This window comes from Lutra lutra, chromosome X (genome assembly GCF_902655055.1).
Source record: "Lutra lutra chromosome X, mLutLut1.2, whole genome shotgun sequence".
In the NCBI taxonomy this organism is placed as follows: Eukaryota; Metazoa; Chordata; class Mammalia; order Carnivora; family Mustelidae; genus Lutra; species Lutra lutra.
In genome coordinates, this window is record NC_062296.1 from 51,794,054 (window position 1) to 51,806,188 (window position 12,135).

The following is a 12,135-nucleotide window of genomic DNA, read 5'->3' on the forward strand; positions in this document are numbered from 1 at the left end:
AGATCAAGGGATAGGAGGGGGTCTGTGGCTTCTGCCCACACCCTGGCTTCTGGGAGTCCCACATTCCCCACCCCCAAATCACCTCCCAAAGAGAAGAACTGAGGCCCTCCCCAATCCTACCGTGGCCTGCCCCCAAATCCTACACCGGTAATGTTCACAGTTTCTGACACTAACACAAAGCCCACAGTTGTAACCTGCGCTTGGTCCCTAACCCATCATCTCAGGGAAGACAGCCACACAACCAAAGTCCATCTCTAGTAACGCTTTATTGTTCTGCTGAGGGGTCACATGGTTCCTGCCTTCAGCCTCCCTCATCTTAAATGCCCTGTTAGGCTTTCCCGACCCCTGGTCGCACCCACAGATTATAATATACTCACAATAGAATATGTGTGCATATATAGATGTGCATATATATGTATCTATCTATATATATATACACAAATACATACATATATATTCTGACTGTACAGTATTTATAGGTACAAATAAAATAGGCTTAAAAATTACAGCATTAGCTGGAATCCATCCCACTCCAGTTTACTGAGCTGAAAGAAAAATGAAGCACCTGTTGGCATTTGAACGTCATTTGGAATTCCACATAAGCCAAGATGGCTGCTGGGTGGGATCAAGCCGCAGCTAGCTGAGGTGACACTCGGCCCTTCCATCTGGAGGGCCAGCTGCCTAAAGCAGGGGCCAGGTCTCTGCTTGATGACGGGGCTCTGGTGTCAGCCTGTTACCATAGGCAGGAGGAGCAGGAGAAGGGACACGGACACAGATATGTCTCTTCACTACTGTCTGCTTTTGCTGGGCTTGTGTAGTGGGATTGAGCCCATTTGCTCTCCAAACATAAGAGTATGTGACCAAAGGCTGCACAGGACACCGGCGAGTGGCAGATAAAGTAGGGGGCCCAAGCTAGGAAGATTGGTTCACTGGTCTCCTGAGACCTGAGAAAGGGAGCCCCCTCTCACCCCCACTCCCATATCCCAGGCTGCCCCAAACCATCCTGTTGCCTACTGCTAGTGCCCACTCTTTAAATCAGCCTCGTAAAAATCAGTATCGTATTTACACAAATAAAACAGTTCACGGTGATTGGGCTGCCCTGTGCTCACCCTCTCTAATTCCCTTTCTCTGAAAAAGCCAGTTCAGAGCCAAATATTAGGCCCAAAGGCAGGATTAGAGCCTCCTGCCAACCTCAAAGGGAACTGAGCACCCGAAAGGATGGCTTGGCCTCTCTGAGCGGCAGAGACCTGGACGCACACCCTGCTGTCTATCTCCTTCCCCCTTGCAGGTGGGGGAGCTGGCAAGGTTTCAGATGGATGGTGCCTTGTTCTGTGGGCCAGGAGTGTCGCAGCAGTCGTCTTCTTTGGAAAATGACTCCTCCCTCTTAGGAGGACAGAACACAGGCTCGTGGGTGCAGGTGGAGTAGAGACAGGACACTTGAAATTCTCTTCCCCTCCCTTATACGTGTGGAGGAGCTTCAGGCAGCCAAGGGGACAGCAGGCTGCCAGATCGGCAAGGGCCCGGCTCTGCCCCTGGAAGCAACACATGAGGGCTGCTCTCCTCCCCTTACCCGCTTCCTCCCTTGGTGCCAAGGGGCCAGGTAGGGGGTGAGGCTCATAACTTTGTCTCAGGGCCAGCTGCCTGCAGGGTGGGGAAGGAGTCCCGGATCTTTGCCACTTCCATGGCACATAGGTGCCCAAAGACTTTGTTGTACCAGTCAGGAGAACGGCCCCTGTGGAGGTAGAAGCAGGCCAGCATGAGCCATGATGGCCTGGAGCCCTTGCCCAGAGGAAGGAAGAAAGGACTTGCCCTCAGCCCCCCAGGACAGACGGCATGGGACAGAGGTGGGGAGAGTGCCAGGGCTGCAGGGGACCCAGTACCTGAGATCAGCACGGCAGATGTGAGTGAGCCGGGAGCGACCCAGGCCACAAGGCTCCATGAGGTACTGGGAAGTGAGCATCATGGCCCGCACCCCTGACTCGGGCACCGGTTGCTCAGGATCCAGGGACTGGGAGACTAGCAGGCAGCCACCACGGGGCAGGTCGGAGCGCCACATCCTACAGGGAAGGGACACGCACAGTCAGGTTCCCGGCATCCATTCCCGGTCCACCTCCCTGGTCCCGCACGCGTAGCAGGCTGCCAGCCAGAACCCCTCACCGGAGCACCACAAAGTCACGGCAGGGATGGGGCGCCATGCTGTCGGTGACATAGTGGTACAGCTCTACGCCTGGCATCAAGGCTTCCAACACCTGGGCTCGCAGCAGGTCCTCATCCCAGAGGGCCCTCTCCCGCAGAACACGGTGTAGCACCACGGCTGGAGGGGCCGCCACTTCAGTGGACGCCTTCCACACACGCAGGGGGTGCCCGTCTGGTGCCTGTGAGCCATGGGAGTGGGGACGGGGGACAGCCGTCAGAGCCAGAGAACACCCACTCTGCACCCCCATTCCCTGGCTCCAACCAGGCTGTCCTCATTTTATCTCCTGAAAATGGAAGTCTTGCAGAGGGGCTCTGCTAGCCCTAGCCACATCCAGACAGGCTGTCCCTGTGTGCCCTGTCCTTTCAGTCCTTTCTGGACGTCTGCTTCTCCACCTAGTCAAAAGCACAGAGAGATGTCGAGATGCACATCCTCTGGGGCCTACCAGGCTCTACCATGAAAGGGACACTGGGCTTGGAATTCCTGGAGGTGAACAGGAAGAGAAGATGGTGATCGTCCTGAAGGAACTCACCATCGAGCCCAGGCAGGAGGCCAAGGGCACAGCAACCAGAGTCTCTCATCCCCATCCCATAAGGAAAGTTTCACTATGACTGACGCAAACAGAGCAAACCTTGGGCTTGCAGTCTTACTTGTCATTGCAATTCAAGAAAGAAGATGGCTAGTGCCAAGAGAAGGACAGAGAAGTCATCTCCAGTTTGGGACATGATAGGAGGCTCTGAATGAAGGAGAGGGCATATCAAATCAAGACTTCCTGTGGCTTGGGACAGGTAATGCTCGAGCCAGGTCAGCCCAAGCAGCAGGACGGCAGGGGCGGAAGCACAAAGGTACAAGTGTGAGGGGCTCAGCACGGCCATAGTGCAGAAAGATATGGGAGGCGAGGCTCTGCAAAGAGTGAAATGTCTGCAGTGGGGCTTTGGTACAGGAATTCTGGCCCATGAGGCCCAACAGAGAGCCCCTGGTCTCATCAGGGTCCCGGTTCCTTAAGGTCCTCGACTCTGCCAGCTGACATCTTCCAAGGTCAAGCCAAGGCACGTTGAGACTGGCAGGGTGGCTCCCTCCCTGGGGCCTCTTGACCTCCCTGCCTGCATTGCCCATGCTACCCGCTCTGTGGCAGCCATGGGCAGTGCGTTCCTCACCTTCCTGCAAGCCAGCTCCGTGTGCTGGGGCCCTGGCATACTCATCCAGCCCTTGAAGCGCTCAGCAGCATCTCGGAGCAGCTCCTGGATGCTCTCCTCCATGTAGAGGCTCAGGCTCACACCTGCAGCTTGGGCCCGCCGCAACTCAGCCAGGGCTGGCCCAGGAGGGCTGAGCTCGGCTGCACTATAGGAGCCACACAGTTGCAGCACCATGTCCTGGGGGACCTGGGAGAACACACACACACTGGGGCCAAGGGCAGCAACGGAAGGTTCGGGGCCCATCCATCCCAGAACCCATGGGATCTCTAAGGTCCATGTTCAGGGTCACTAGAGAGGTCTGGCTGTAGGAGTGAGGTAGATGAAAAACCTCATAGGACAGGAGTGGGAAGTTGAGGGGGTACGTGTCAAGCTGGGCCCTGCCCCTGACCGGGGGTGTGAAGCTCTGTTCTGGTGGTTCCCCTGATCTGGGCCTAGGGTTACTCACTTGGAAAAGTTTCTTGCAGTCACTGATCATGTGTGATAGGCCCTGGGTGGCAGCCATGTTCTCACTCAGGTCCCTAGGGCCTGGCCGGCCAACCAGGCTGCGTTTGCTCCTGATCCTGGAGGGCAGGGGAGGAGAGGATGGTGCACTGGCACAAGACAATATGGATGACCTGCTGGGTTCAAGCCCCCCCCACCCCCCCGCCCCGCCACCAACACAAAATAACCTGCAACCCTTTGGAAGGACCTGCTTTGAAAACATCCATGCAGTCCCAGGCCCCTGAAGAGTCAGGCTGACCCCTTGTGGTAATGCCTGGGAACTGCAGGGCCAGCCCTAGAGGGCCTGCCATCCAAAGGGAGCCAAACCCTCCAGCCCCCACCTCACACCGGGCCCTACCACATTCTGCCCTTTTTCACCTGGGTGAGGGGTTATCCTTCTTGGAGACGTTGAGATGGAAGATGGAGGGTGCCAGGCACACGGCTAGGTTGCCGGCGGTCATCTGGTTTTCCTCAGCAGAGGCAATGTCACTTAGGAAATAGAGCAGGGTCTGTAGGACCTCTCGGTTCTCATCAGGGAGCAGCAAGGTGGCAGCCTGCGCTGCTGCCAACCACTGATCTTTGGGGAGGACTGTGAGAAAGGAATGGCAGAAGGGCTTTCTTACTCCCCTAAAGCTTCTGGCAACAAATCTCCTGCTTCTAGGAATGCAGAGGGCACAGCAGTCCCAAAGGAAGTCAGTGAGAGGAAAAGGTAAAGATGGGCTCTGGGAGGTCTCTGGGTCCTAGATCAAACCCCACTCTAATGGACAATGTACATTTAGGGAAGCCCCTGTCTTTCCTCGGGGCTTTAGACCATCTTTCTGTATAATGGGTTTGGGGAATAGAATGTGTTCTCCCGGGGCACCTGGGTGGCTCATTCATTAAGCATCTGCCTTCGGCTCAGGTCATGATCTGCGGGTCCTGGGATCAAGCCCTGCATCGGGCTCCCTGCTCAGCAGAGAGCCTCCTTCTCCCTCTCCAGCTCCCACTGCTTATGTTCCCTCTCTCACCATCTCTCTCTCTCTCTCTGTCAAATAAATAAATAAAATCCTTTTTTTTTTTTTAAAGAATGTGGTCTCCCTTCAAGGGAGGGAGGGCCTTTCCAACTCCAGATAGCAGATCATCCAACGAGCTCATGGGGTTTATCTCTCACAAGCCCCAGGATTCAGGGAGCTCAAGAATGGGGCAGGCTTCTGGGGACAAGTGCAGGTGACTCACGCTGGTAGATCTGCAGGAAAGTGGTGGTGAGCTTGCTGGTGAAGATAGGCTCTGGTAGGTCCCGGAAATACTGCTTCAGCAAGTCAGCCACATCATAAGCCGACTGGCCCTCGTAGCAAACATTGTCTGGGGACATCTCATTCATTTGGCGCAGGTTCTGGATCCTGGACTTCACCCCCGACTTGCGGAATATGCCCACCTGGCCCATGCAGGAAAGGAAGGGAGAGAGACATGCAGGGCAGGGGTGGGTGGGGAGGAAGATTATGATGAGGCCAGGCCCAGGCTGGGTGTCAGGAGTGTCGTCCACCCCAGAGACTTCCAAGCCTGCCAGGCTTCCTGCCTGGAAAATGGCAACACCAAAGAGAAGGGCTGTTACAGCCTCAGGGTTAAGGAGAAAGATGGCTGTAGCGGGAATGAGCAGGAAAAGGACCTAGGCTAAGGCAGGCTTCCACAGATGGGGCCTACAGTGCTTGGGCCAGAAAGAAGTGGGCAGAGAGCCAGGCAGAGGGGAGCTTCAGCTCAGGAAAGCCCAGAAAGGTCTCTCGTGGGCTAGAAAGTCCCCAGCAGTCCCCCCACCCAGTTCCTTGGCCTTGGATTTCTTCCCTAGGGCTGTCTCCCTGCAGGTCCCCCAGTAGGGCTCACCTGGTCCAGGCACTGGCTACGCAAGTAGCGCATGGCTTGCTGGATGCTCTGCGGCAGCGGCTGGCCTGTGCGCTGCACATGCACAAGAGGCGGCACCCCAAACACGTGCTGACCCCGGTAGTCCGGGCTCTTGTTCCTTTTCATGAACTTGGGCACTGACCTGTTTGGGGCAGTAACAAGAGGTCCACTGAGAGCCATGGGCCCGGTCCAGACGCAGCCTGGAGACTCTGCAGTCTCAGGGGGCTCGGGCAGGGATGGGGGGCTGGGGTAAGAAACACACCGTGTGCCCAGGGCCAACACTTCCTGAGCACCTGCTCAGGGCCCGGCCCTAGAGAGTCACAGAGGAACACAGGGAGCTCTCAGTCTGCTTGAGGGGATAACTGCATCGACAGGCAGGGACACTACATGTGGTCAGGGGTGGAGCAAGCAAGAACTTAGGGGAAGACCTACGAGGAAGGGGAACTGTACCTAGTGGATCAGAGAAGCCTTCAGGGAGGATGTGGGCATTCAGCAGGCTCTTGAGGGACAGGTAGGTGTTGTCCCAGAGAAGAAATGGGGAAAAGGTATTCCAGGCAGAGAGAACAGCATGGACAAAGGCAAAGAAGCAGGGAAAAAAAAGAGTATGGCATATTGAGGGAAGAGCAATGACCCCAGTGGCCTACCTGGTGGCATTGCCTTAGGGCAGAGGGCTAAGGAACCCAACAGCTGGGACAGGGCCAGAACATGAAAGGGTCATGATAGGAAGGAAGCTGGACCTTCTTTGGCTCCAGCGGTGGTTGTGGGGGAGGGAGGAGGGAGACGGGGGCACGCAGGGTGTTTATCAGGAGAGAAGCAACCAAAGCTGCCTTTCAGGACAATCTCACTGGTGGCAGCCTGGAGGCTAGGATGGAGGAGGTGCGGCTTGAGGACCTACGGTCCCCTACCCCCACTCCTACTTGCACACAGCACACACATGCACACACATCCCAGGAGCACCGCCCCCCCACAGACACATGTACAAGCCATGCTGGCCTCTCGGGCCTCAGCCCCTCCAGCTGCCTGGCACAACATACCATTACTGGCTTCTGGGCCCCTCTTACTTGCACCCACCTTCTGGGGGCTGACCCTCCCAGGGTCCTGGATTGGGAACAGGGAGGGAGTTGGGACCTGGGCAAGAAGCTCCCCACCAACCCGCTGTGGCCCAGGAGTGCTCACCAGACCCATCCTGGCTTGTGGGGCACAGTGTACTTCTCCATGAAGGCGGTGAGCCGCAGCAGTGAGCCCTTGTGCAGGAGGTGGATCTGGCCGGCGAACTGGCGGTTGATCTCCAAGGACTCTGAGTTGAGGCTGGGCCGGTGGGAGTTCTGGAAGCTATGCCAGCGGAGCTTCCTGATAAAAGATAGGAGGTGGGCCGAGAAGGCCAAGGGAACAGGTGTTGATAAATCTTAGGAAAGTTTGCACTCTTCTGGTCCCTTTATTCTCCCCCAAAGAAAGCAAATGCGGGGAGATTCGACCACTGTCAGCACTGCTACTGGGCCCCAGGGTGAAAAACTGAACGCCAGTTTCCAGGGCTGTCTGGTGGCCAAGATGCCGTTGGGGTGGGTGGCCCAGAGCTGAGGCCCATCTAGGGCCAACAAGCAGCACCATTACCCTGCCTCCAAGACTGCATCAGAGGGACTACTCTGAGAACCCAAGGTGGCAAAGCTGGGGATGAGAGACCATCTTCTCTAATACCTTTGATTGGCACATGGAGAAAGCAAGGCCCAAAGAGGAGCTAGAATTTGCTCAAAATCACAGCAGAGGCAGGCCCTGAACTTAACCTGGAGGGAAGGCAGACCCTGCCCCTGGGCCTCAGGACTAACATACTGGCTTGAGGGAGAGTTGTATGAGGGAGAGAGGGAAAGGAAGAGAAGGAGGAGGGGGGATGGGGAGAGACAGAGAGACATGACAGAGTCCTCTGTCCCCACCCCTTCTCAAAACTCCCACCTGCAGGGTCTAGTAAGCGAGGCCCCAACGCCTGAATCTCGTCGTTCACGTGGTGCTGATGCCCAAAGTCCAGCTGGTGAGCCTCTGGCCTCGGGCTCATTCACGGAGGGTCCACTACTGTCCAGTTCACTGGAGGAGGCCATGGTGTCAGCAATGGAGTGTCCTTCTTCCATAGACAGGCTGGAAGCTGAGGTGGGTTCCCCACCTGAATTCGCCTCCTGACCATTATCTTGGGCTGGACCCGGGGCCTCAGTATCGGCCTCAGCCTGTGCCTGTGCCAGGGGCTCAGCCTCAGCTCTAACCTGAATCTGAGCTGGGACTACTGGCTGGACATCAGCCTGGCCCAGGGCCGAGGACCCTTGGCGAGCCGGAGCCTCCACCTGGGCCAGAGCCTCAGCTTGCCCTTCGACCTCAACCGTGGCCATCTCTATGGATGAAGTGACTTCCTCCTCTTCTTCCTCCTCTTCCTTCTCTCTAGTCCGCAGGTCTGGGTAGATGGCCTGAGACCAGAGTTCCACCCGTTGCTGCAGCCCCCACACGTGCTGGAGAATGTCGTCTAGGTGGGCATAGCTGCTGCTGCCCTCCTCCTCCTCCTCGGCTTCAGCGCCAGCCAGGACAGGCTCCGCTGGGTACAGCTCGGGCATGTTGTCATAGACGCTGGCATGGCTGCCTGTGGAGCCACAGGAGCCCCGACGCCCTTCACAGCCCTGGGGCCTCCCTGGCTGCCAATCTGCCAGGTGGTGTCCATCCTCAGGAAACAGGCTCTCAATGGACAGGGAGCGAGGGAATGTGCCTGGTTTGTGGTCCCTGGGCACGTGCACGAGGCAGGCACCCTGGTGCACCCGCTGTGGATGCCGAAATGCGGCCACAGGCCAGGCCTCCCAGGCCCTCGGGGTTGCAGCGCCACCGTCACCGGCTGAGGTGGCCACCCTGTTCTTGGCCTTGTAGAATCCGGCAGAGAGGAAGCTGTGGCGACTGCAGAAAGAGGAGGGTTTGCTGGTCTTCTCTAAAGTGGCTGGGCCACGCTCAGGCTCTGCTTGCTGACCACGACCCTTTTCCTTCCGCCTGAGAGATTCAAGGTGCTTAAGGAAGCTACGAGAACGGTGCTTCTTGGCTTTGTCCCGGGGACCCTCTTGGCCCTGGGTGGGGCTAAGGAGGAGCTGGTTACTTGGGCTGGGGACATGGCAGGGTGAGGGTAGGTCCTCTGGCTCCAGCGATAGGCCCACAGTGATAGCTGGCAGGGAAGTGGCGCTGAGCTCTGTGAGGACACTCTCACAGCTGGAGGTCCCCGGCAGGCCAGGGCTCGGGGGGGCCAGCAGGTCAGAGGACCCTCCATGGGACCAGAATTTACTTTCTTGCTGGACAGCCCAGTGGTTGCTGATGGTACACTGCTCTTCTTCTTCTGAGTCTTCATTCTGGGGATGGAGCCATGGGGTCAGGTCAGGTCAGAGAAGTCCGGTCCCCAAGCCTTTGTTGGTACCCCCAACACTCTGCCTCCAAACTCTTGGGGGACTTTGAGGTAAAGGGCCCCACCTTCTGACAGAGGACCTGTCCTAGGTGGGGAGTTGGCTCTGGAAGCAACAGAATAAGACGGGGAAACCCCGACCGACAAATGAGAAGCCACTTGCCCAAGGTCATACAGTAGCATGCTGTGAGTCAGTGAGAGAGCCAGGGTTAGAATCCAGGTGTCTTGACCTCTTGTCCTCAGCAGCTCCCCAAGCCTCTAGGCTATGGTCTTAGATTAGAACTATGGCATGCCAGAACTGGAAGGGGATTTTAGATTTTCTAATTCTCTCCTTTGCAATATGGGGAAATCAAGGCCCAGAGAGGGGAAGAGGCTTGCTCAAGGCCACTGAGCTATTGGTGGCAGAGCTGGGACCAGGCTCCAGGGGTTTCCTGCTTCCCAATCTAGCTTAGCTGAACCTCCTGGCTCCAGACCTCTGGTGGAGAAAGACCCAGAAGAAACCCATGAAACCGGACCCTACAGAAGGACGAGGTCATCAGGGCTACATATGGACTGAGGATCCTCTCCGTCTCTGCAGTCCCAGATTGGTAGAGTCAGAAAGGCCCCTTGAGGCTATTAATGCTCCCCTCCAGTTCAGTGCAGAGATGGGGAAAATGAGGCTCAGGGGTATAAGACCTCATGGGGACATGGCTGGGGATCTTGACTCCTCAGATCATATAGGCTATGATTTTTCTACCACATTATTCTGTCTCTGCTCCCTAGGCAAGGATTTCTTGCCATCACAAAGCAGACAAGGCAGACAGACTTCCCTGAGGAAGGGCCATCACTGGATCAATTTATGAGTAAACTCAGTGGGGAGAGGGGTGCCGAGGCGGGTGTGTGAGGCCACAGGCCAGGGTACTTGTTCTCAGACTCCAAAACCCAGACTGCCAAAACCCAGCAGGATCATAGAGTCCCTTATACTTCACTCCCAAGCTAGACCAAGGCACCACTCTGTATACCCCAGAGTTCCAGGATCCTGGAGCTACTTTTGCAAGTGGTCTGCATATATCCTGGGATCCCCCATGGTGCCACAAGGCCCCAGGCCCCACCCTTGCCATGACTCACCTGCTTGCTTTGAAAGTGAACTTCCAGTTTCATCGAGGCACAATTGTTCAAGGTCATCAGCCTCCTGTAAGGAAAAAAAGCAGCACTCACCAAAGGGTCCCAACCAAAGCCTGCAGGGCATGATCTACCAAGACAGTCCCAAGATGCCATCCACTACTTTACATGCCTGAGCCATCAGAACATCTCCAAAGACCCGGTGTTCAGGAAGCTTTCAGTGCCAGGCACAGGGCTAGGGAGATTATGGCTTCTGTTCTCTGGGAGCTCATATATGCACAATAAACCACGACAGAGATGGGGCAAGTTTAAGAACAGTATATACGGAGGTACAGCAGGCATACAGAGGGTGGGACAAGGAACTTCCTCGAAGGGGGATGGGATTTGGAAGGAGAAAAAGGGGAAAAAAAAAACAAAACTGGGAACTTCTATCCCAGGCTTCCACAAGAGGCTGTGACCAGGCCAAGGTAGAGAGGAAAACAGTCAGTAAACAGACCAGTGCTGGTGTGACAGAGAGGCTGAGGCTGATACGGTTGGTCAGAGCCCGATTTCAAAGCTGCCTTGTGTTTAAAAAGCTTCACTTTCCTCTGTAGGCAGCTGCACACACCAAGCGGAGGGGCACCTGCTTGGAAGCTGAAACTGGGAGCCATAGAGAGAGAGAGTCTGGATCAGGGTGAGGAGGGGAATGGCAGGAAGGCCAATTAGTAGGCTACAGACCGGATCCAAAAGGTTGTGGTTTGGCCTGAAACATGGCCCAAACCAGTGTAAGCAGAGGGAGGACAAAGCAGAGGAATGTCTGGGGAATGGAACTGAAGGGAGAAAATGAACCAAGGCCAGATCTTGGCTCTCTGGCTCGAGTGCCTGTGTGGCGAGGAGTCACGGACACAGAAGACCGTGAGCAGTATGACTGCTGCAGAGAAGCTTTGTTACAGGCTGGGCTCCTCCTCTGGTGGAAGGACCGGGGACTGATTCTTTCCCAGGGAAGCCCACAAGCCGGGCCCTCACTTCTCAGGCCTGGCCCTCAGCGCCCCCTACCTGCACAGGGCCCCCAAAGAGTCCTCGTCCAGAAAACCGTGGTCCTTCTTCACAGAGCCAATATCCAGAGGAAACAGACCTTCTGTATGGCGGGAAAAAAAGCCAAGATGAATCATGGGTAGTAGGTCAGAAACTCAGTGCCAGCAACCCTTGAGGAGGAAAGGGGAGGCCAGGGAAGAGAGGAGGCCAGAAGGCAAAAAGCAAAGCAGAAGGAGCAAGCCTGGAGTAAAGGAGAGGCCCAGGGATCTTGGGGTTGACCATCGGAGGCAAGTCCAGGGTTGAGGGAAAGGAGGGTTGAGCTGGATGCAGGTCCCTGGGAGACGGCAGGCCCAAGGACTTGGGTGACCGTCAAGAGCCAAGCTCGCCCCCCGCCCCCAGTCCCCTTTGAATCCTGGGCTACTCAGACAGGGAACCTCTTTCCAGGCTCAAGGTGAAGTGGGAGCATGGAGAGAGTGAGGACAGAGAGGACAATGTGCAGCCAAACAATACCTCATTTCCTCCTACTTTTCCAAACAGGGGAGCCCACTCCCTGGGATGTAGGAAGGGGAGGGGAGAGAGGAAGGAGTAGGGTCGGAGGACAACACATCCAGGAAATCCCACACCTCTCTGCCTGACTGCCAAAAGAAACCCATTTTCTCATTTAACTGACATTATTTGAGCACCTACTTGGTGCCAGGTACTGGGGATAAAACAGTGAATGAGATAAAAATGATCCCTGCCTTCATGGAGAGACCGTGTGTGGAACAAGATAAGACAGTTCTAAATGCCACAAAAAGACATTAGCCAGGGTAATAGGGCCAAGGAAGGCTGGCGGGTTCAGGGGCACTCATAGAGAGATGACT

The 12,135-nt window shown here is 56.1% G+C and overlaps 1 protein-coding gene across 6 annotated transcripts in view; it reads right to left on the bottom strand.

The window, feature by feature from the left end:
* Positions 1-247: 247 nt before the first annotated feature.
* Positions 248-12,135, bottom strand: part of STARD8 (StAR related lipid transfer domain containing 8) — a 40,627-nt gene continuing 28,739 nt past the window's right edge. For 4 of the 6 annotated variants that reach the window (XM_047715810.1, XM_047715814.1, XM_047715812.1 and 1 more), the window contains 12 exons: positions 11,294-11,375; positions 10,265-10,328; positions 7,693-9,107; positions 6,922-7,095; positions 5,728-5,887; positions 5,086-5,284; positions 4,249-4,459; positions 3,836-3,950; positions 3,352-3,576; positions 2,158-2,375; positions 1,881-2,057; positions 248-1,732 (listed from right to left, as the gene is read on the bottom strand). In XM_047715810.1, the coding sequence (XP_047571766.1) occupies positions 1,615-1,732; positions 1,881-2,057; positions 2,158-2,375; positions 3,352-3,576; positions 3,836-3,950; positions 4,249-4,459; positions 5,086-5,284; positions 5,728-5,887; positions 6,922-7,095; positions 7,693-9,107; positions 10,265-10,328; positions 11,294-11,375 (3,158 nt within the window). In that variant the 3' untranslated portion in view covers positions 248-1,614. The remainder of the gene's footprint in view (positions 1,733-1,880; positions 2,058-2,157; positions 2,376-3,351; positions 3,577-3,835; positions 3,951-4,248; positions 4,460-5,085; positions 5,285-5,727; positions 5,888-6,921; positions 7,096-7,692; positions 9,108-10,264; positions 10,329-11,293; positions 11,376-12,135) is intronic. The other 2 variants (XR_007124762.1, XM_047715813.1) reach the window with 2 other exon arrangements.